This window comes from Pan troglodytes, chromosome 11, assembly GCF_028858775.2.
Source record: "Pan troglodytes isolate AG18354 chromosome 11, NHGRI_mPanTro3-v2.0_pri, whole genome shotgun sequence".
NCBI lineage: Eukaryota > Metazoa > Chordata > Mammalia > Primates > Hominidae > Pan > Pan troglodytes.
This window is the reverse complement of record NC_072409.2, coordinates 49354629-49380886: the sequence shown is the minus strand read 5'-3', so window position 1 is coordinate 49380886 and position 26258 is coordinate 49354629. Positions and strand designations below refer to the sequence as shown.

Genomic DNA, 26258 nt, shown 5'->3' with positions numbered 1-26258 from the left:
CAACTTAAAAATAAGTAGCAACTAAGTAAAAGCCAAAAAAAAAAAATTATTCCCTGGAAAGCCACACACTGAGAGCTATGGGCACAGTCACAGGGCTCAGTTGCAGCCTGACACTCCCACCTCCAGGGCAGGGACAGACAAACTGACTTTCATATTGATTTTCCTCTCTTTCTTCATTCTGGGCAAAATTAGTACCTCCAGTATTCCAAATTCATCATCATTTTGCGGTGCATTTTCATGCCTGTAATGATAGAATTCCTGCCTGAGGCTATAAATAATTGAGCTAAGACACTTCCAAACCTGGATGATAACATGTTCCTCGTGGGACACCCGAGGCAGCATCCCTCAGCACTCCCTGTCCTCCGCAGCTATTAAAAGGCTCTGTGGGCGTCTGGCCACATGTCAGAAAGTGCTGCCTCAGATGTAAACAAACCACAGCTAAAAAATAATAAATAACACATAGAGAGCTATGCACATAGATTTCCAAGGAGCCAGTTCTCTTCAACTACCCGCACAAACGTTGAACACGCATGAGAGAGGCTTGTTCAGATAAAAACAAGAATTTAACCAAACATGTTAAAATTTTGCCTTCTACTAAGTAGGCATGAGATGATTGGAGATTCCTAGAAAGCCAGGAAATCCTTACTTGCTTTGGTCCCTGGGGTTCCAGGAGCCCAGAGACATGAGGCAGGCTCCATCCAATGCGCCACCAAGAGAGATCTGTGCTTTGACTCAGCTCCCACTAAATGTACAAGAGTTTACAAGCTAATTTCCATGAACACTAAGCAAATGGATTGGAGGGGTAGACAGTGATAATATTCATATATGCATACATCATACAATTAAATTAATGTATTGACATAATTGCTTAATATTACTCATAAGAGGAAAATGAAGGGCACGAGATTTTTGTATAAAGTGTGACTGCAAATATGTGGAAAATAAACTGAAAACCCCAAGCCCTCTTTTTGTACATTTCTTTGTTTTCTAAAATTTCTCTAGTGCATATGTATATATTACTTTTATAATGCAATATAATTTATTTCTAAACAATGTAGGTTAGTGTAGCGCAGCTGTTTTAACCCCCAGCGGACATTTGGCAAAGTCTGAAGGTTGTTACAATGTTAGGGGGAGACGTGCTACTGGCATCTAGAGAGTGAAGGTCAGAGAGGCTGCTCATCATCCTAAAATGCACAGGACAGCTGGTCCCAAAGGTCGACCATGCCAAGATGGGGAAGTTAAGATTGCTTTGTTTAAACAGAAGAGAGCAAGACAGAATGGGCAGAACCTCATAAAAGTACCAGAGAGAATGCGTGATGGGAGGTAGGGACTCAATCCACGCAGGTTTTCAACAGCTTGGACCAGCCAGGGTCCACCAGAGAGGGCGCTGCAGACACCAGGTCAGGAGAGGATCTCAGCAGCGAGGAGGCCACCAGCCAGCCCTGGACACCAGCGGGCAGAGCCCAGAAGGTGCTCGCTCTCATGAAAAACAAAAAAAAACAAGGCCACAAGCCATCTCCTCAGAGGAGGCGGGATCAGATCCAACATCCAACAAAGCACATCTCTCTTAGCAGATATTTTAGGTATTAAAGTGCATTTAACTAAATTATAGGAAATTACACATTGGCCAATTTAATTTAATTTTCAGTGCTCAAAGGCTTTACTTCAAAAGGAACTATAAGTTCCTAATCTTTATATAACAAGTCTTCATTTCTCAAGGTTATAAGCAGTAAAATGAAAACATGAAGAGAAAGGACTTTATACAAAAGCACTATGCCAAACAAAAGAAGCTGTGTTTTCTAAAATAAGTGACTTCCATCCTACTAAGCAGATGCAGATGTACTAATCTTCATTTTTAAAAGGCCCTGGGGGCAGCAAGGAAGGAGGAATTATCGAATATAACTTCTTCGCATGGAGTTTGTCTCATGAGTCACATCTTCTGAGCTGGTGCTCTTAGCAGCTTGCTTCATTTTTAGTCATTCCCCTGGATTCCTGAAAATTTAAGATTTCAACAAATAATGATTGAGCACCTACTATGTGCTGGGCCAGGAGCTCCCACAGGCCTTTTCTGAGGGCTGCCTGTCACCTCTGTGGGCCACCAGAGGATGCCTCCCAGTAGGGTTCGTCAAGGAATCTCAAACCCAAGTTTGCAAAGTAATGGGGTTCAATCTCCATCTCTTTTAGACACTTTAGACTTTGTGCTTTTTCAATAATAAATAAAAAATATTAACAGCATTTAATGATGAGAAAATGCTTATGATTGATTCTAAAGGAAGAAAGATGAATCCAACATTTTCTATACAGTTGGAACACTATTATATCAAAGATGCGCATAAAAATAAACCATCTTAATTAAATCATCAAAGTTGGCATCATCAATATTGGGCCACAGTGACATCATGTACCTCCATGATAATGCACTGGGAAGGACACAACAATTTCTATTGTCTCCTGCCAGGAATGCATAACCTGACACTAATCATGAGACAGCAATAGGCAAATTAAAATTGAGGGAAATTCTATAAAGTAACTAAAATGCACTCTCAAAAAATGTCAATGTCAAGAAAGACAAAGAAAGGCTAAAGAACTATTCCAGATTCAAGGAAATGAAAGAGATGTGACAACAAAATGCAATGTGTGATTCTAAACAATCCTGGAATGAGGGGAAAAAAAACCATCAATGAAGGACATTACGGGACAATTGATGAAATTTGGATTTAGACTATTAATTAGGTAATTGTGTTCTGTCAGTGTTAAAATTCCTGACTTGATCATTGTGCTGTGAGTATATAGGAAAATAACATTGTCCTCAGGAAATGTGCACTTAACTAGTTAGCGTTGAAGAGGTATGATGTTTCCAACTTATTCTCAAATAGTTCAGAAAAAAATTTAGGCTGGGCACGTGGCTCACGCCTGTAATCCCAGCACTTTGGGAAGCCAAGGTGGGCAGATCAGTTGAGATCAGGAGATCGAGACCATCCTGGCTAACACGGTGAAACCCTGTCTCTACTAAAAATACAAAAAAATTAGCCGGGCATGGTAGCAGGCGCCTGTAGTCCCAGCTACTTGGGAGGCTGAGGCAGGAGGACAGCGTGAACCTGGGAGGCGGAGCTTGCAATGAGCTGAGATTGCGCCACTGCACTCCAGCGTGGGTGAGAGTGAGACCCCGTCTCAAAAAAAAAAAAAAAAATTAACCAGGCATGGTGGTGGACACCTGTAATCTCAGCTACTCGGGAGGCTGAGGCAGAAGAATTGCTTAAACCTGGGAGGTGGAGGTTGCAGTGAGCCGACATTGTGCCACTGCACTCTAGCTTGGGCAACAAAGCAAGGCTCTGTCTCAAAATAAATAAATAAATAAATTAATTAATTAAATAAAAAAGAAATATGCAGGATTCCTTTGTCATATTCTTATATCTTTTTAATTAGTTTAAAATCATATAGAAAGTTTGAAAATGCACAGAAACAATGAAGAAATTACAAGCTATATTTAATAGAATTGAAGTAGCAAGTGATTGTAAAATAGATCATATTTTATGTTTCACAAGTAAAGAAAAAATATAGCCAATAAGATGATGACACAACACTTTCCTATCACTTAGGCTTTTTCTTTACACTTTTAGAGAACTCTTTTAGACTTGCTAATGCATGAATTTTTATTCTATATCACTCTTTTGTACATATAAAAACAAACAGGTAAGTGAAATAAGTTAAAGTTATCCTCCAACTTCTTCACATGCCAATTTCAACACTTCTGAACCCTTTGATTCAGAATTGTTCACGTTTGTGCTTTTCTATGGAATATCATCCTCTGAGCCATCAAGAATGTAGGTGATACAGCAGCTTTTCAAAAGAATATTCCATGATTATTTCCAGTATTTTCTTCCAAGCCACTGAAGCCTATCCTGCAAGCTTTAATGCTTGACCTTTCCAGAAGGGATTGGGGAAAGGACTTTGGCCAACAGTGAGGACCGTCGTTCCCTGAAATGCTGGTGTACTGATCATTGACCTAATTCTGCCGACACAAACAGCTTCAAGTGTGCCCATGCCAAGGACTGACAGCAACCACACAACTGCCATGGGCCTGGTAGAAGCAGCTGTGAAGACACCGTGAATATAAAATGCATCCAGATTTCAGAGATATTAACATGTGAAAAGGGTGCATCTTGGAATTAAAATGTGATATTTAAAAATCTTAACAGCATTGAGTTTGTGGATGGGAGGTCATTCCAATTTTGTATCAATAAGCACATATTAATTTGTTGGTGTTTTTGTAATCAGAAAAAATGAATACATTTTGATTCACAAGACATAGTTATTTTCTCTGAATTTCATGCCTGATTTTTATCTGTGCATTTCCTATGTTTCCCATCGCACAAACTTATCCATCTATTAGTTCAGGTCCAAGGAGCTTCTCTGCTGTAGAATTCATTAATTGACCCAATAAACGTTAATGAAAAGCTCATGAGACGTAAGGAAAAGCCAAACTCAGATGGTACCATCAAGGGTCTTAAAGTCCAGTCAGAAAGAGAAGGTACCACTTAGAACTGATCCAAGATGCATATTTTTTTTCATATTTTAACATTTCTGAAATCGCTGTGGGCCAGGCAGCAGTCATGAGGTAGTTACCACTCCCTGCACATATGCATCAAAGCTTGCAGAACGGGTATCATTAGTTTGAAAGAGAATTCCAAAAAGTTGAGAACTTTTTTAAGAGTCAGGTTTATTGAGGTATAATAAACCTTTTTTAGATGTTCAGTTATGAGGGTTTTTTGTTGTTGTTGTTAATTTTTTGCAAAGATAGGGGTCTCACTATGCTGCGCAGGTTGGTCTCAAACTCCCGGCCTCAAGTGATCCTGCCTCAGCCTCCCAAAGTGCTGGGAGCTACCATGCCCATCCTTAGTTCTATGAATTTTGAAAAACCCATATAGTCATGTAACTATCATCAAATCAAGAGATAGAATAGTTCTTTTATCCCCAAAAAGTTTCTCCATGCCCCTTTTGTAACCAATATCCCTTTTCCCCACCTCCAGATCCTAGCGACCTGTGATCTAATTTCTTTCTCTATAGTTTTACCCTTTCTAGAATGTCACATAAAGGGAATCACATAGTATGAAGCTTTTTGTATCTGGCTTCTTTTACTTGGCATAGTGTTTTTGAGATCCATCCACATTGTTGTACACATTACCTGTTTTTATTGCTTAGAATTATTTCATTTAAGTCTGTTCTTATGCTGATTCTACACTGTGAATTCTCTTTGAACTGATTTTCAAAATTCTTTTGTTGGTTATTCTAGATTTAAGAATCAGCTTGTCAATTTCTACAAAAAGCCTACTGGTACTTTTATTGGAATTGTGTTAAATCTATAAATCAATTTGGAAAGGTTTTGACATTTTAACAATACTGAGTCTTTAGTCTATGAACACGGTATATCTGTCCATTTATTTAGCTCTTTAATTTTTCTCATCAATGTTCAATAGTTCTTAGCATATAAATCTTACACATTTTGTTAAATGTAACACTAAAATATTTTATGTTTTTATGCTATTGTAAATGGTCAGTTTTCAATTTTATTTTCCAATTGACCTTTGTTAGTACATAGAAATGCAATTGATATTTGTATTTTGACATTGTATCCTACAACCTTGCTAAACTCACTTATTAGTTCTAATAGCTTTCATGTAGATTTGTCAGGATTTTCTATGTAGATGTCCATGTTATATGAAAAAAAGGATACTTTTACTTCTTGTCTAATTTGAATGGCTTTTATTTTTTTCTTGCCTTATGGCATTGACTTGTCTTGTTCTTGATCTTAAAAGTATTCGGTTTTTACCATTAACTATGATATTGACTGTACATTTTTAGTGGATGCCCTGTTATCAGATTGAGGAACTTTCCTTCTATTCCTAGTGTGTTGACAGTTTTTATAATGGATGTATGTTGAATTTTGTCAAAGGCTTTTCTGTATCTGTTGAGATTTTCATATATACATATATATTTTTTTAATTTGCCAATATGGGGAATTACACTGATTTTTTTTAATGTTGACTCGACCTTACAATCCTTGGAAAACCCCTACAGGGTATAATGCATTATTTTCTTTTTGACATATCACTTGATCCAATTTGTTTATATGTCGTTAGGGTTTGTGTCTAGGTTCATAAATTTTCTTTTCTTGTAATGCCTTTGTCTGGTTTGGGTATCAGGATAATATCACCTCTAAAATAAACTGGAAAGTGTTCCCTCCTATCTTCTGGAAAAGATTGCGGAGAATTGATGTTATTTTTTCCTTAAATGTTTGGTAGCATTCACTAGTGGTCCTGACCCTGGAGTTTTCTCTCTAAAAATATTTTTACAATCATTTAATTTATTTAATAGATATAGGCCTATTCAGATTATCTCTTTTTTTCTTCAGCAAACATTGGTAGTTGTATCTTTCAAAGAATTTGTTCATTTCATCTAAGTTGTTAAATTCATTAGCATCAAGTTTAACCTAATGCCCCTTATTATTCTCTCAGTGTCTACAGCATCTAAAAGGATGACGGCCTCTCCTTTGTTCCTGATATTGGTCATTTGAACTTCTCTCTCTCTTTTTGATCCATCTAACTAGCAGTTTATCATGGCATTGATCTTTTTAAACACCACCTTTGGTTTTCAATATTTCCTCTATCTTTTCTCAGATTCCAAATTTATTCATTTCCAATGCTCTTCAAATGACCTAATGGACAATAAAACTTATGAAAAAAAACAGATGGTAGTGACTCTGGATCAAGGAATGATTCTGTATATTCAGACTCTGAATTTGAAGAAAATTTTAGGAATATCTTTTTTATATTGCTTGTATTTTCCTTTTAAGAGATGTGCAAGTGTTATAATGATATGTCTGTGTCTGTAATAACCCAAAATAGCGTTTTCAATATATATGAACTGATTCTCAGTGATATGAAAGCATTGTATCATATTTTAATTGGCAGGGTTTTTTTGTAGTTGTAAAATAATGAAGTGTTTAACAGCAGATGATACAGTATGTCCCCACTTAATGTCATGTATAGGTTCTTGGAAACTTTGGCTTTAAGCTAAACAATGTACAGCAAAGTCATTTCATTATACCATTGGTGAGAAAAAAACATTGGTTTTGTTATATGCCATTTCACTTAAAGTTGCAGTTTCCAAAAACCCATTGATGATGTTAAGTGAGGACTTACTGTCTTTAGAAGGAGATGAAAAATGGTCTGTGTCTTTAAAAGTTCAATATGATGTGCAATGAAATCAAAGTCTCTAGATGAATACGAACATAGTGGCCTTGTAGCTCAGGACAAAAGTAAATCCAACTGTGGCTCAATATTTAGCCTGGAGGGTGATGGTGGGGCATGGACTGTGGACCAGGAGAATGGACAGCAGGAATTCAGTGTGGAGGATACGCTGAATGGAAGTTGGGAGGAATGTTTGGAAAGGTGTGCTGCAGCCAGGCAAGCGGAACTTAACAGTGAATGCTAAGTTAAGAAAGTTTTCATTTGTTCAGCAAAGAATGGATAAGCAACAATGTTTAATAGGGAGTCATATGTTTGAGGCACGTTAACCTATTCACAAGAACAAAGGAAACTGAAGGAGAGAGAGAGCGATGGGAAAAAGAGAGAAATGACAAGGGAGCTTCTGAGGGAGAATCAACAGGTATTCGTAATTGAACAGGGAGAAAGATGAGATGAAACCGACTCCAAGCTTTTGAGTTTGGGAGACCACGTGGATTGCAGTTACAAGAAGAATTCAGAGATGGGAGCCGAGCCTGACCCCAGTAATGGAGGGGAGAATGGGTGAAGTTATGAGAAGTAATGTTGCAGAGCCAGGACTCAGGACTCAGCAGCTGCTTGGCTACCTCCAAAAAGACGTGTCCAGGAGGCTAGGCTACTATAGCCCAGGCCTGGACCTTAAGAGAAAATCTGGATGTGGAGATAGAGATTTGTGACTTATATACCTGGAAGTGTTGTTTGAAGCAATGAGATTATCAATACGGAGAGGATAAAATAAAAATGAGAATATCAGTATTTGTCAACATGTTTGAGCTCTTGCATTTCCTAGGCAGCATGTTAAATGCTTTTCAGATATTAGCTCAATTAATTCTCAGCCCTATGATGGAGATGCCATTGTGAATCCCATTTTAAACATGGGGGAACTGAGAAACAGAGGACTTAAGTCATGTGCACAAGGTCACATTGCTGGAAAACTGTGGATCCTAGACAAAAACCCAGATAGTCAGACTCTAAACCTACTACCAGAGGCTGCCTCTGTCAAGAGCAAAGGGATCCCTATGGAATGATATGTTTGGGTGATAAGTGAACTCAGAGGAAAAGACAGAAAAGGAGCAATCAGAGAGGTACATTTTGACACAAATGTGCTTCTGGCATGAGGATTATAAAAATGCACCATGCCAGATGGTTCTCAAGGAGAGTAGGGGAATGAACACCACGGATTCATTTTATGGATTCTATTTAAACCATTCTCAGTCACCAAGTCATCTATGTTCTCCATTTTTAAAATTTCTGGATGAGTGGGATCAATTGAAAAAAAAATAAACAGACTCGTTTTCAAAGCTGTGGTTTCATAGATGGTAGTTGCAAATGGTTCCAAAGTTAAAAATAGAACTCTAAAATACTGGTTCTCAAACTGGGGTACCTGGATGGGCAGCATGAGCAACCCCTGAAAACTTTTTGGAATTCACATTCTCACACCCCACCTCTGACTTACTGAATCACAAAACTCTGTGGGGTCGGCTCAGCAATCTGTGTTGTAACTAACTCTGCAGGTGATTTTGATGTATGTATGCTCCAGTCCAAGAACCACTATTCTAAAAAATGAAATGATTTAAGTATGTGTAGCAAATCTTTGAGGGCCCTGTGCCAAGTCAGAGTGCCCACAGAACACAGACCAGCTCTGTGGCCCCTCTGCAACCAACCTGATGGATTCTTAAAGGAATTTGTGCTGCAGCGGAGCCCACATTAGGTGAGAAGTGCTTTCCCTCTGCTGTGATGACAGACATCTTCTGTACTTTGCTGTCACCACCTTGAGCTAGGTAGCAGGACCACCTTGGGGGTCGCCCATTTCATCCCCACGCCAAGCCCATCCTTCCTCAGTTTATCTATCCTCTCACCCCCCAATCCAACCTTTCCCCACCCCATCCCACCGTTCATTTGCTATTTGAGGTAGTGAGGGCCTTATCTTTTCTATAAATTATTCATATTCGATTTTTAAAGAAGATTTCTATGTTGTTACATATCCTTTTACTATTTGGGGAAATTCAACTAAGAGTTTCTGAAGCACAGAAAGGAGGGACGTCGCCATGCCCGGGATGAGCACAGTCAGGTGAATGCAGGCAGTGCAGTCTTCACAGAGGCAATGCTGCCCCCACAGCTGACCCTTCTTACATGCACTTGCCCACTGCATCCCAGCCAACTGCAAGTGCCTCTCACAGACTCTAACCTTACACTCATTTTCTTTGTACCCTGCTCACGACCATCACACCACAGTGGTCAGCAAATGCATCTTGATGGTCTTGTAATGATGCCCCTCTGTACTTGTGGGGTTTGCCAGTCCTCCTGCCTTTCTGAAGGATGTGAGCCCCCTTACTCAAGCAGCAGTATAACTGCTACTCTTGACTGTAGTCTCTGGGTTCAGACTGTTCTAGCTCAGATCTTGACTTTGCCCTTTCCTAGCTATCTGGTCTCAGACAATTTGCATAAACTTTCGGATCCTGTATCCTTATCCCCAAAATACACACAATCTGCCTCCCAAGGTTACTGAGAAAAGACCACACACACCCTCATCGCTATCTGAAATTACCGTGCTGAACTATATGAAATTGCTGATACTGGATCATTTCATCTATAAAAATGGCATGTTCATATGGTTCACCTTGATAACCTACTTATGTATATGTTTGTGTATTTCCCTCTCCCCACAACAGAAGGTAAGCACTTACTTAGTATTTTATCTTCAATATCTAAACAGTGACTAGACATGGTATGTGTTTGATAAATATTTGTTGAATGTATGAATGACACCTTAGTGCAGCGTCTGGAACAGGGTAAGTATTCTATCCTAGTGTCATCCTCATCATCATCATTAGAATTAGTAAAGCAGAAACACAGAATGAAATACTAGACAATATCGGCTCAAGTGAAAATTAATGCCACATCACCACATATTTTCAATAACTTCAGTTTGTTGCATCAAACCAATCTTTCCCTTCAGTTAGAAAAAACACCCTGGAATGAATTGGTAGATATTAATAATAACAATACCAATCAGCAATTGATATTATTATACACAGAATTTTATCAGGAGTGAGTAGCAAAAGGATATTCATGGTAATAACCCCGTGCAGATTTATTGAACATCTACTATGTGCCAGGTGCAGCCACAGCACTTTCAGGTCTCATTTCTATGTCTCTCAACAAGCCTCGAAGTGGGGGTGTCATGCCTGTTCTCTGGATGAGGACCCCAGCCCTGGAGAGGTCAATCTCATTGGTGGAATGAGTGTCTCTGCTGAGTATTAGTGTGGGCTAGTACCCAGGAACCCTTTCCTCACCCCCTAAGAGTAGGAAGCTCAGCCTACATCAACAGGCTCTGCGCCAAGGGGTCAGGAGTTTGCTGTCCAAAGACTGGACCAGGCAGCTGTTCAGAGGTGCCTCAACCAAAAAGTCTAATTTAGAGAGTCAGACATGGGAGCCAAGTGCTCTGACACTGTGTGGCTCCAGCCAGCGCTGTCACCTGGTAGGCCCTGACACTCTGAGCCACATGGACAGTCCCGTAAATGCTGCCATGCTCCTGGGAGTGCCTGCATCTAGTCTCCGCCCCTTCAGTGGTGGCTTCTCCAGCTTTCTCAGCCTACACAGGGCAGCCTGGAGGAGCAGGGGACTGTCCTTCAGTAGTGAGGGGAGGCAGTCGGTGAGCAGACATCCTAGTTTCCCCAGTTCCTACACACTTCCCCAAAGGGCCCAGCGCCCACAGTGGGACCCTGCTCCAAATGGTCCTGGGGGTGGTTCTCCCTTCCCACTGGCTGTGCCCACCCCTGCCACCACTCCCTAGGTATCCTCCCAAATAGCCTCCTGGCACCAAGTCTCAGGGGCTGCTGGGGGAATGCAACTGAAGATACCTTTGGTCTAACCAAGAAAACGGCTTGTGGGTCCCTTCCCTTCACCACAGCTGGATCAGACATTTCCACGGTGATGTCTGTTTAACCTCACAAATGAAAAATAAACCTACTAGATGCATTATGGTTGAGGGACTGAACACGAAAATAGAGCAGAATGAGGCCTGGAGGAAGCAGAGCCCCAATCCCTGTTTCAGGGCTCTGCTGGTGTTCTAACGGCAGGAAGGCTCCAGCCTAATTGGTTCAGACTGTCTCCATGGTCCTTCGCTGAGCCTCACTCAGGTCCCTACTCTTTGGCAAGCATTAGAACTGCTGCACAGAGTTGGACCAGCTAAGGGACTGTCAGGAATGACCACTTACATTCCAGTCACCCTGATGCGCTGGCTGGAGAACTCGGCCCAAGTCGTACACCTGCCATATTGTTGGGGAAGAAATTCACTCTGGCTTAAGTGCTCCCTCCCTCCTCTGGGAAGTCTCCCAGGCCCGCAAGGACCCTCTTCCATGTTTCTGGGGTAGTATCCCATGACTGCGGTGAGTATGTGGCCCCTTGCCCTGTGACTCTGGGCTCCTTTCCTGGGTTGTGGTCCCTGAGGACTCATAATCCCTGCACCCCTATGTCTAATGCATTTTTGCACACAAATGCCCATGAAGCCAACACGAGGGTACAGTATTATTCTAGCTGGTGTTAAAATCAGAGTAATAGTGCAGAAGTGAAGTGGAGGCATCCAGCCTACTTTATTCCAAAGGCGGGATGCACATGCACACAGGCAAGCTGGTGTTTTCAAAAAGGACTCTAAACCAAGACAGCATCAACCCCTTCCTGCCAGGCCTCACCCCTCTGCAGGTGCAGGCTGAGAGAGGCTTGGCCATGAAATATGTTTAGAATAAGCACATTCAGTAAGAGCCTGTAAGGCTAAAATCCAAAAGCTAGCCATTCTGCACCACCCAAATGCACAGGGATCAGGGTTGGGGGTGGGGTGGGGTGGTAGGTAATTCACATGACTGTTCTCTGTTCTAATTCCGAAATTCAACCAGCCTCAGAGAATCTACAAAAATAGATTCACTCTTTTCCCTTTCCCTGGCATGTTTAATTTAAATCAACATTAAAGGTATTTATTTTGCAGTGAAAAAGGAATTCTGAAATATCATAATCAAGTACATGTACCACATAAACATTTCAGTCAATGATGAGCCAACTACATCAAGGTGGTCCCATAGGAGTATAATAGCGTATTTTCACTCTACCTTTTCTATGCTTGCATATGACAGATACACAAATACTTACCATTGTGTTCCAATTGCCTACAGAATTTGGTACAGTCACACATGCAGTGCAGGTTTGTAGCCTAGGAGCAATAGGCTATGCTATATAGCCTAGGTGTGCAGTAGGTTAGAGCATCTAGCCTAAGTGCACTCTACGATGTTCACACAATGACAAAATTGTCTAATGATGCATCTCTCAGAACCTATCCCTGGCCAGACACGGTGGCTCATGCCTGTAATCCCAGCACTTTGGGAGGCCGAGGTGAATGGATCACTTGAGCCCAGGAGTTAGAGACCAGCCTGGTCAACATGGCAAAACCCCACCTCTACCAAAAAAAAAAAAAAAAATTAGCTGCACATGGTGGCATGCACCTGTGGTCCCAGCTACTCAGGAGGCCGAGGTGGGAGGATCACTTGAGCCTGGGAGGCAGAGGTTGCAGTGAGCCAAGATTGCACCATTGCATTCCAGGCTAGACGACAGGAGTGAAACACTGTCTCAAGAAAAATGCATACACACACACACACACACACACATACACACATACACACCTATCCCTGATGCATGACTGAAGTCTAATTGAAGATTAATTGAAATCTAATTTATGGATAAGATTTCTTATCAGATCTAAGGAAGCCCATGAATAAAAATCTAATTTGATTTCTATACCCTGCACCAGTTGTAAAAACATCTTAGCATGGTTTATACAATGGATTTCCAAATATGAGACTCTTCAGAGTTACATCCCAGTGTTTGCAAAAATGAGAAAGTCGCCCTAACACTAACAGAATGCCCTTCATTAGCATAGAACAGCTGCAGCCAATTCATGTCCACTTAGTAGAGTTCGTGCTAACCACTCTCAAAGAAGAAATTATTACCAAAAAATCTGAACAAAAAATATTCAGATCCCACTGCCCTGCATCTGGGAATACACATCATTTAACTGGGCAGGTGTAATGGAACCTTCAAAGCATTCCTCGACTTCTGACATTCTCTGAGGTTCCAAGGAGGCCTGACCTTACCTGCCCTTCTTCCTCAATGTCCATCTTCCACTCCACACAGCTTCTCTCAGCCTGGGCCAGGTCCTGGGGATAGGAAATCCTCTACAAACAACACAAATATCTTGTTAGTAAATGCAGCCTGTCTTAATACTGCACAATATGCATTGTTTCCATCCCCATATGAACTTGTGATTAAATGTCCATGCAACCCAGAAATGTCTGAAGAGAGAGGTAGAGGGGTCACAGAGAATGCATGGGTGAAGGGGGTCCCTCCTCAGGTCATGGTGCCCAGCATGCAGTCTGGTTGGCCCCTCCCTTTCAGGAAGTCCAGCGAGGGTGCACACCCAGGTTCATGCACACAGAATACATACATAGAGTTGGGACGGAATGTACATGGACAAGGATGCTCAGAGACATGATGGAGTGAAAGGATTGTGTGGTGAAAGTTTTTACCTTGGACTTTTGTTTTCTGAGAGCATTTATAGAATGTTGGAAGCCAGAAGTGACCTGAGAGCTGAGTTTTGCCAAGCCTTCCAAGTGAACTCTTAGAAGAGAAGAGAGGGTGGATGCAGTTGCGAAGCTGTGCTGAGATCTTGTCTGGCCTGCTCTCCTTCAAGGTGAAGATGAAACCCACTGCGCCAAGGGTTGGTGAGGAGACCACCCCCATGCACTCCAGGTTGTGATTCTCACCAACATATTCAGGCTTCTCCAGGCTCCTGCTCCCTTCTTCATCTCACCAGGGCTTGTTTGCTCTTTTGTTCAGACGCAAAGCCATGCTGAATGCTTAACACTCATACCAAGATCACATGATTACTCAGCTAACTTCTAAGCAAAGTCTCTCCCATGAAATATCCAACAGAAAAGTATGCAATTTCATAGCATTCAGTCCACTCATGCACTGATGGCTGATCTGCATGTTCCTTCATTTATACCTATGCCTCATTGTTTTATTAAGGTAAGCAAGCAACACTCTGAACTGCAATATACACACACACTGACATGAGTGATAAATTTCTCCTCAGAACCCAGCCAATACACTGAAAAAGAACAAAAAGGAAACACCTTTCCAAAAGAAAGATGTTTTCCTTTCACAAGTTTGATTTGGCTTTCAAACTAAGAAGATTTTATACATATTCCTGGGGAGTTTTCAAATCACCTCAATTCTGAAGTGGAGTCCTCACATTTGTGTATACAAAGTGAAATGCTGGGAGTGAAGCCCAGCCATAGGGGCAAAATTTTAAATTAAACAGATAAGTAGGGATTAATTATCTGCTTATAAAAATATTTTTTAATAAAAGGTGTGACTGGAGTGCCTTTGGAAACCAGTTTTCCTGGTGCCTGTATAATATAACTTAATTAGGACATTAGATTTCCCTATAAACTTCCAAGAATTTCTTTAGTATATAAAGTAAACCATGGCAGTGGAGTTTAATCACAGGTATGTTTAACACTTAGTTACCACGGAGACCTTAAAAGCTCCACAGTGTGCTACATCTGCAAGACATTGCTGTGTATTCTTCAACTGGATGCAAAGGGCTTCATTCTGAAGTTGATTTGTCAAATTGTTTCCTTTGAGTGACCTCCAGCTATTAGCTAAAGTAAGAAACATGTCACCTACTAAAAATGATGCAAGAGACAGAAAGCATCATGGAGACAAGCAAATTTAGCTTTCAAGAGGTCAAATAAAACCCAAGGCAATTCTGGCACAATTAGAATTCAACATCAAATTTCTTAAGTACAAGAATAATGCTCCACTTGTCCTATTATGCTGCTTCACCTTCCCAAAAATCTAAATGGAATGGGATTGAAGAAAGACATCAAAACCTCTAAACCCATCAGTGTCTGTTCCAACTGCTTTCTTCTACAATGTTATTATTACTTCTGTCCATTTGGGTTCTACCACAGAGAGTCCCAGGAGTTGTATCCTCATCAAAGAGCAAACTGGAATTATTCACTTGTTCCCCCACCCCACCACTACCCCAAGGAGCAGGACTTGTTCTGTGCCCCTCAAATGCCCCTCAATCATTTATGTATACACCTTTCTCCAACACTGAGAGGCCTAGCAAAGCCGGAGAGTCACGTTGTCCAGTGTGTTGTGTGTGCACAATCAGCAGTAGATGCTTAATAATTACATCAGGAGAACTAAAATGGTATGAAATCACCTCAGAAATCCTAGCATCTAGAAAGGGAACCCAGTAGGAATGGTTGACAGTTCTCTCCCAATTGACTGTCATTCCTTTAAAAACAATCACCACACAGGAGAACATGACTAATTTCACACAGTTCCCATATTCTTCCAGTCACTGGCACAGTGTTCTGCCCACCATGATGCCACTGGCATACCTTTTCATGAGTAAGGTGAATAAATGACTGACTAAGAAACACTCAAGCTTTCTTTTAACCACAGTGCTGTCTATTCAAAACACCATTCCATTGTCTTTGAAATGTTCATAAACCATTTTCTACAAATATGTGGAGGTGGATTCCTTCCTTCAGGTAGATTACTGATGTTGGTACATTCACAACTTACATGTCTCAAGGCACTTAGGAAAGAGAAAAACAAAAAAAACATTAACTCTTTGACCATGAATTTCTTCAGTGAGGAGGAAGAGGTATTATTATGGTACTTACAACAGAATTGAGGTGTGTATGTTTCTTAGCAGCTAATGACTAAACCAGTTGCTTTCTAAAGCTCAATCTTTAGACTTGGCTTGCTAATCCAAACATATACAATAGAATGATTTGAATCAAGTAAATACGAGGCATTTTTCTGAGGTGACTATTTAAATTAAGCTACTGCATAAGTACCAAATGAACCTAAGCTCCTTGACCACAGAAATGTAGCAGTTTCACAGACTCTGTCCTAGCTTTCCAGTTCTCCTCTTCAAGCTGGCTTGAAACTGGCATTTTTCTAAAGGTGTAAGCTCTACTAGGAGCTATACTAGAGTATAAGATTTTATTTTTAAAAAACCAGTGCTTAAATACTGCCCCTGAAGAAGTTTTGATTCTACTTGGTGGTGGAGAATATACAAAACCTGTTCAAAGTCACAGACACCTTAAAGAATTGGTCTGCTTGCTGAATGACCTACTCCCATGGCTGTTTCTGCTTCCAATTCTATGCATCTTACTCTCTGTGTATACTGTTGGAAAGTCTCTCTTGACATCTTGATTTTCTTTTTTAAAAAGAACATGGTTCAGTACATTTTAAAATACCAATCTTGTGTTAGAGTTTCACACATTAAAGAAACAAACATAAATACTCAGCTGCTCCATATGTCTGCAGCTAAATTATAAAAAGAGCGTGCAAGGGCAGAGTGTCCTTCAAGGTACTTTGGTTGAGAGATATACATCACAAACATGGACTAACAAGCACATGTCTTGAGATGAGGACAGTACTGACTCACTGTCACCAGCCACTAACCCTCCAAGGGCCGGTCTTTTCTTCTAAAAATGTGTCAGCTGTTAACCTCTGAGATCCTTCCTTCTGAAGTAAAATCACAGGAGTCCATTTTCAAGAGGGCTTACCTGGTAATTTGTGTTCTTGTACTGAAGTCAAGAGACCTCATTGAGCGCAGAACTTCAATGCACCCCAAGTACTGCAAGGGGAAAAAAGGTAAATCGTGAGCCCTGAGATTTGAGATAAAGAGACAACTCCTAACTATACAAGGGCATTTTTGGGAGCCATACACATTTCTTAAATCACATTTTAACTTTAAATTCTAGGGTGAGGCTTTGTTTTGTTTCTATAAAAGCAATAACTCACAGCCACAAGAAAATATCATGAGTGGTTAGATTGGCACTACACTGGATTTTTCTAAAACCTGTTAGTATTTTCATCTTATTTGGATGTACACTTTTTAAAGCTTTTATGGAAGTATAACTTATATACTGTGAAATCCAGGGATCTTAAATGTTTAATTCAATGATTGTTTAAACATATATTTGCCATGAAACCACCACCCAGACCACAACATTGCATTTCTAGTCTTTTACGAGGCTTCTACAGGTTTACAATTTTTAGAGAAAGAATGAAAACATGATATGACCAACATTTTCATCAACATTAAATGTCATTATCTGATGAACATATTTTGGGTTCTATGAACTACAGATTACCCTTAAAGGTGATTTACTTTGATTTACCAGATCTTCTGCATGATCATAAATTTTTAGAAGCTCAGATTTATACATCTAAATGCATAGCTAAATTTTGATCAGTTTCACACATGAAAATGTATATGTGTAAGTATATGGACATAGCTAAAGTTATGGATAAAGAGCTAGATCCAATAGTTATGTTCCAAAGCCTTTGGGGAGTTTGAAGATACAGATGTTTTAGATAAATGCCTTAGATTTAGCAGAAGGAGATCTCATGGTATGGTACAGAAAAAACTGCATTTGGTGAGCCGAGATCATGCCACTGCACTACAGCCTGGGCGACAGAGCGAGACTCCATCTCAAAAAAGAAAAAAAGAAAAAACGGCATTTGAATTATTTAGAAAATGTGAATTGGAGGCTGGCTTTGTCATATCTTCTTATAACTTTAAATTTATCTGAGCCTGTCTATACACCCATAAATGTGATTATTACTCCCACCATTGCACCACCACCAATATCACTATTGTCACTAAGATATGTGAAGACCACAACAAACTTTGCAGACTCAGGGGATTACCATACCTAACACCATTAGAGTTATATGACTACCACAAAAACATCATCATGGAATTACTTGAATACCTCAACCACTGTGGCAGCACTAAGAGAATACCACTACCAAGGCAGATATTTGAATAGCACCACTACCATCACAGTTATGTGAATTCCATGACCAATGTCAGAGAAATATGAATTAGGCTACCATCAACATTGCAGAGTTATGTGATTACAACAACCAACATCACAGGTTCATGTGAATAATAGGACCAATGTCACAGAGTTATGTGAATACCACCAGCATCAATGCCACAGAATTATCCAAATACCAAAGCCACCATTGCAGAGTTACGTGAAAACCACCACCTATGTCACAAAGTTATATGAATACTACAACTGACAACAGAGTTATGTGAATACCATGAATATCAATGTCATAGAATTGTGGGAATACGGGAATACCACTACCACCATGCTGTTCCAGAATTATGAGAATTATGAAGATACCACAAAAAAACCAACGTGGCAGAGTTACATGAACACTACCACTATCATTGTGGAATTATGTAAATATCATGCCAATGCCATAGAGTTATTTGAAAACTATGAACAATTCAGAGTTATGTTAACACTACCACCATTATTACAGAGTTTTGAAAATACCTGTCCCACCATGGACGTATAAAGTTAGCCCTACATGTGTGCAGGTCCCACATTCACGGATTCAACAAACTGTGGATTGAAAATAGAAAAAAAAAACAATAAAAGTAGTGCAAATAAACAATATAGTAACAACTATTTACATAGCATTTATATTATATTAGGTATCGTAAATAATCTAGAGAGGATTCAAAGTATAAAGGAGGCTGTGCACAGGCTACATGTAAATACTATACCATATTATATAAGAGATCTGAGCATCTATGGATTGTGGTATCCTAGAGGGTCCTGAAACCACTCTGTGGATGCTAGGTGATGAGTATATTTATATAAATAACATGACCAGAGTCACAGAATTATGCAAATACTCCATCCATTATTACAGAGTTAAGTGAAAACTATGACCAATGTTGCAGAGTTATATAAATACCCCCACCATTGTTGCAGAGTTATGATTTGCAACCTCATCCAACATTACATGTTTATAAGACTACCACCAGCAGCAACACTGCAGTTATGTGAATATAATCCCCACCAGTATCATAAAGTTAGGTGAATACCACTACCACTGATGTCGCAGCGTGATATGAATGCCACGTTCAACATGACAGAGCTATGTAAATAGGCAACCAATGACACAGTTATGGGAATACCACCAACACTACCGTCACAGGGTTATGTGACTCGCACAACCAAGTCACAGGGTTATTTGAATACCATGACCACCATCACAGTTATATGAATATCATGACCACCAGAGTAGAGTACCACCTGCATCAACTTCACAGAATATAAGAATAACATGACTGACATCTCAAAGTTAGATGAGTACTGTCTTCTCTGTCATTGCAGAGTCATGTCAATGCCACCACTAATAACCTCACAGATTTATTGGAATGACACAGCCAACTTTGCAGAGTTATCTGTTTACAACCATGACCAATATCACAGAATATTGTGAATACCACCATAACCAACACCACAGAGCTACATGAATACCACCAACAACAATGATGCAAAATTATGTGAATTCCATAACCAGCAAGGGAGTTATGGGAACACCACATTCACTGTCAGAGATATTATAAATACCACAACCGCCAATGCTGCAAAATTGTGTGACTATCATGGCAAATGTCATGGGTTCATGTGAATACCACTGCCACCAACAGAGAATTATGTAAATACCACCAACAGCAATGTCACAGTGCCATGTGCATACCACCAGCAGCACCAATGCATAATTATGTTAACACCATGATGAATCTCAGTTCTGTGAATACCACAGCAATCATCTTAGAGTTGCATGCACATCATGATGAACTGCACAGTGCATGTCAACCCTACTACCACCAGCATTGCAGAGTCATGCAAATACCAGGACCACTTTCAAAAGATTGTGTGAACACTATGAGTAATGTCATTGAGTTATATGACCACCAGCAACAACACTGCAGTGTCACATGAACAGCAGTGACAATGTCACAGATTTACCTGAATACAACCACCACTCTTGCACTTAGAGTAACACAACCACCACCATCATCACAGAACTATGTGAATACAATGATCAATATCACAGTTATGTGAATAGCACCACAAACATTGCAGAAATATGTAAATACCACCACCACCAATGTGACAGTGTTAGACAAGTACCACAATTAATGTCACAATTATGTGACTATCAGCAGCAGAACCATAGCACAGTTATGTGTGTACCACCATCGATGTTGCAAAATTACGTGACACTGTGATGAAGGTTGCAGTGTGGGACTATTATGACAAATTTCACAGTTATGTGAACCCCACCATCAACTCCAATATTGCAGTCATGTAAATACCACAACCATGAGTGGAGAATTACATAAACATCACCAACAACGTCACCATGTTATGAGACTAACAGTACCACAGTGTTGCACAATTATGTCAACACCACAACAAACATTGCAGAGTTATGTGAACACCATGACAAACTTTGCAGTCTGTGACCACCATCATGGTGTTATGTGAATACAACCAACATCACAGAGTGATGTGGATACACTACCACCACTATCACAGAGTTACGTGAATACAACCACCATCACCACCACAGAGTTTATGGATACTGTGGCTAATGCCACAGAGTTGTGTGGATACCACAACCAAAGCTGCAGAAATATGTGAATACCACCAACACCAACACCACAACACCAACAGATGTGAAAACCACAACTGGCATCACAGTTATGTGAACACCATAAACAATGATGCAAAATTGTCAATGCCAACACTCAGAGTTATATGAATACTATGACCTCCCATGTCACAGCTATGTGAATACCATGAACAGTATCACTGAGTTATGTAAATATCACCATCAACATCACAGAATTATGTGAATACTTCCATCAATGTCACAAGGTGAAATGAATACCATGAACAACATGGCAGAATTATGTGGATACCATGACAATACTGCAGTTATGTAAGTACCACCGACACCATAACAGAGTGCTGCTTATACCACATCCACCAGCACAGAATCAAGGAAATGCCACCGTCACCACTATCACATGAATAACAATTAACATTGCAGAGTTATGTAAATATGACCATAATCAGCATCACAGATTTTCGGGATGATGCCCTGCTCCTCTGTCATAGGGTTATGTTAAGATCACAACCGAGGTTGCAGATTTATGTAAATATCACAATGTACATTGAAGAGTGATGTGGTTACCACCCACTAACATATAGTCACAGAATTATGTAAATACCACCATTTCTTTTACAGAGTTATGTGTAGCCTGGGCCTAATTTCTTGTAGTTATATTACCAGCAACACCACCTTTGTAGTGAATGTGAATACCAGCACCAATGTCGCAGACCTGAATTGCCCTCTCAAGGATGTGCAGCAATTTGTCCTCTCATCACCCGGCATAAGCAAGCATAGTGGTCTCTGCCCTTCCCAGTACTGCAGTGTCAATTTTTTGAATCTTTGCCAAGGATGAGCAAAAGTAACTCATTTTGTTTTAGTTTGCATTTCCCTCAAATCTAATAAGGTGATTTTTCTCACATGCTTATTGGCCATTTGCATTTCTTTTTCTGTTATTTGATTGTTCATATCTTTCTGCCCAGTTTTCAATACAGTTATTTATCTTTTTCTTTTAGATTAATTGATATTAACTTCTTATTCAATCATTTTTCTTTTGGTGGCATCTACATTTTATCTGACAAAAATTATTGCTTTCAGTTGTTAGAGGTATTTTTGGGAAAAAAGAAAATTATGACTGTAGTAATTACAATAATCATATATGTTGGTTATTTTCTAGATGGCTTCTGAGAGTCTTGTTTTCCTTAAGAAGGTCTTCCTAACCTTAAGTTCTTACTAATATTCTCCTAACTTTTATTTTAATAATATTTATTATTTATGCATTCATTTATTTATTTTATTTAATGTTTTTCATTTAGCTTTTCAATTCATTCGGAATGCATTAGTCTACATAGGATATGGGAAGAGTTATGATATTTAGCTGCCAGATGGACTGTCACTCATGTTCATACCATTTATTTAATAAGTCATCCATTTCTTCCTGAACTGAGGTGCCAACTTGACAGTATATTAAATACCTATTTCTGTGTGGACTTTTACCTGAATTCTGTTCTCTTCATTTGTCAACTGCTGTCTCTTGTATGTAATTTTTTTCTGAAGAGATTTAAAATCATTTTGTGAAGTTTCCTTACCCCTCAAAAATGATTTAGATTCTGATTGAAATTTCATATTACAGTCTATACTTTTCTTCTACATTGTATTCCAAGGCACTTTTTTTTAAAGCGTTGGTCACCACTGGGAGTGAGAGTTTAATTTTTTCCATTCCGTCTCTACCTATTTTTTTTTTTTTTTTTTTTTTTTGCTAACAGAGACAAAATCTATTGACTTAGGGTAAAAAGAGAAAACTCAAGCAGTGGGCTCCAGAGATACACAAAACTGGATTATGAAAGCTAAACAATGGAGCCCAGAAAATCTCCTAGTGCCAAAAAGACTGAAACACAAATGGAAATGTAAAGTGTTAGAGTTTAGATGCATCTGCCTCATAGGAATTCCAGAAAAAGAAAATTTTAAAAAGAAGAAAAGAAATATTCAAATATCAGCAAAACAAAATGTTTAGTGTTAGAGACAGGGTTGGTCACATTTTCATGGCTCCCAGGAGAAATGCAAAGAAAGATGCACTCATGGACCACAGTTGCCTAATTTCAGACACACAGATCAAGAGAGAAACATTCTAAAAGTTTTCCAGGAGTAGGAAAAAAAAAAAAGACAGGTTACTTAAAAAGGAAGGAGGTGTGGAATGTTAATGTTCTCTTTCAGCACCAAATACATGAAGACAAATAACATCATCAAAAGTCTGAAGAATAGAAATATTGAGCCAAGAATCTTATATGCACCCAAACTAGCATCCCAGTAGGAGGGCAAAGCGAGGACTCAGAAATTTAACCACCCACAGACACTCTGAAGGAATTATTCCAGAAAAACAATGAATACAAAGAAGAGGAGGATGTGGGCTGCAAGAAACAATGACGATAAAAGAATCAGTAAAAGTTGCAGATACACCTTATGCCTTAATAATTATTGATGCGTAACTTTAAATATGTATTTTTTACAATGATCAGAAACTAGTATCTCAGGAGATCTAAATATGGAAGGTAAGGGAACGATGGCAAGGAGAGGTGGGAGAAGAAAAGGTATAGCATGCCAAGCGCTGTTCAGTTTTGTGGAGGTAGGTCCGGAACTGATTAGTTCTAGGTAACAGTAAAAAATTATGTTTATATATGTGTGTAAAAAATTATATATCACTGTAAAAATAAGAATAGAATAAGAGACCTTCAAACTACTACAGAACAAAAGAAAGAAACAAAAATAGCCCAGCCAATAAAAAGAAGGGATACAAGTAGAATATGCACAGATGAAAGGCAAAGATAAAGTATAAACATCAGTAATAGTTCCCAATACCTCAGTAATTACAATAACCATAAATGCATCAAACCTGCCAATTAAAAGTCAAAGCCCTTCACACTGGTTAAAAATATGTATGGGTTAAACAAAGTGATGAAAAGAAGACAAAGGAAATACTAGATACATAAAGCATATTCTATATCAGACAAATGCTAGCAAAAGAAAACAGGGGTTTAATATGGGGAAATATCTTGTTTACAATAGCAAGAAAGAAAAAACATAAAATGAATTTAATGAGAAACGTACAAAATGAAATAGAAGAAAACTTTAATGAAAGATGAATGAATAAAAGAAAATCTGCTTATGTGGAAAGACATGTCATGCTTTCTGGATTGGAAGATTCAATAGAAAACATGCCAATTCTTCCCCAAATTAATCTACAATTTGACTGTGATGACAATTAAGTTCCAACAGCACTTTTCCCCCAGAACATGGGAAATTAATTCTAAAGTATATGTAATAAAAGATGATCCTTAAGAACACAAAGAAATTTCTGAAGAAGATAAAAAGGAACTGGTGAAAATAATGTGGGAACAGGCGAGTCATACAAGGAATTAGAAGATAGTCCAGGAGAAAGAGCACACATGTCCATGGGAACCATTGAAGAAAGGATGAGCCATAAGGTGATGCTGTGATTAGCTAGTACATTAAGAAGAGAATCCATGGAGCAACGCAGCCTAGCCCAGCGCCATTGTGCAAGGTTGTGTAAGGCGTGTGTTACTGTGGTGTAGAATGGGATATTCTCCCCAGCATGTCCAGCGTACCCCATACACAAATATAAACGCTAAAATGGTTAAAGAGCCAAACCTAAGAAACAAGATATAAAAGCATTATAAGAATCTAGAGAATAATATTTTTATAACAAGACCTAAAACTCAAAGGCCATAAGTGAACTCATGAAAATCAATAGTTTTTGTAAAACAAAACAAATGACATAGGTAGCATGAAAAGGCAAGTGAAAGACTGAGAAAAATGTAATAAATTAAACAAAACCTTTAATATCCAGGGTACTCAAAGAGTTTCTGTGAGTCATTAAGTCAGCCCATCAACTCCATAGAACAAAATAGGCAAAGGGTACAAAAAGGAAATTCACAGAAGAAAGGCAATTGGCCAATATACATCTGTAAAGACTAGTAATCTGAGAAATTAAAATTAACACTGAAAAAGATACAATTTTTCACCCAGCAGAATGGTCAAATTTGGTGAGAACACAGGAAAATGTGCCTTCTCACATATTCTTCGAGCAAATGTACTTTGATGAAGCCTTCTTGGAAGACTATATGGAAGTATCTATGGATATACAAGATGCACTTGCCCTTTGACCCACTAACTTTATTTGTAGAACTCTATTCATGTGTAAGTGCATAAAACCGTAAAGATATTTGTTATTTTCTTTCCTATATAGAGTGAAAGTTTAGAGTCTGGGCCATAATTCCGAGAGATAAAATCTGGAATGCCATAACCCCAAATGTTGAAATCCCAGAAAGATCAAACTCCCAAAGATAAAATTCTGGAAAAAATTAATTATTTAAAATAAAATAAACATAAAATTTATTTAAAACTAAAAATTATTTAAAATAAAAATTAAAAATTATTTAAAAGAAATTTATTTACATTTTAAAAGAGGATTTATTTGAGAAACATATAAAAACCACTGAACACTTCACAGGCCACTTTACACAATAAAGTAGGCAATAATAACATACGTATTTTTGCAAGCATAAACACTTAGGCATGCTAACAACAGTTACCTGGGCATAAGTTATGGGCCTACAAATCATATTCATATTCTTAAAGCTTATATGACTGCTGTCATATGAACTATTGTGATGGACAACCTAAGTCTTTTAATGAGATCAATCAAAAACTGTGATGTGTCACTACCACATATGCACTCACCCAAAGAACTGAGATCAAGAAATTCTTTCACCAATGCAAATGTACAAAAAGGAGGAAGTTTCTTTTTTTTTTTTTTTTTCTTGAGATGGAGTTTCGCTCTTGTTGCCCAGGCTGGAGTGCAATGGCATGATCTCAGCTCACCGCAACCTCTGCCTCCCGGGTTCAAGCAATTCTCCTGCCTCAGGCTCCCGAGTAGGTGGGATTACAGGTATGCACCACCATGCCTGGCTAATTTTGTATTTTTAGTAGAGATGGGGTTTCTCCGTGTTGGTCAGGCTGGTCTTAAACTCCCGACGTCAGGAGATCTGCCCACCTTGGCCTCCCAAAGTGCTGGGATTACAAGTCTGAGCCACTGTGCTGGCTGGAAGTTTCAATGTTTTTAAGTACACACACAATGCTTACACACAGTCAATGTTGTGATACTGCACTAGTGTAGAGTCAAATTTGCATGAAAATGCATAAAAAGAATTAGAACTCTCTAAAAGTCTTTATACAATTTATACTTCCAGTATTGGAAATGATGCAAAGATGAAATGCATAGCATGGTAAATTATAAACAAATAATGCTAACAATTTAAAGTAATGGGGGAAAAGGTTTTAAGGACTTTATAAACCTAAAAAGAAAATTCGACATGA

The 26258-nt window shown here is 39.0% G+C and overlaps 1 protein-coding gene across 2 annotated transcripts in view; it reads right to left on the bottom strand.

Moving 5' to 3' along the window:
- Positions 1 to 26258, bottom strand: part of SHC3 (SHC adaptor protein 3) — a 171638-nt gene that overhangs the window by 90569 nt on the left and 54811 nt on the right. For both annotated transcript variants that reach the window (XM_520118.9, XM_009456850.5), the window contains exon 2: positions 16931 to 17001. In XM_520118.9, coding sequence (XP_520118.3) covers positions 16931 to 17001 — 71 coding nt within the window. The remainder of the gene's footprint in view (positions 1 to 16930; positions 17002 to 26258) is intronic.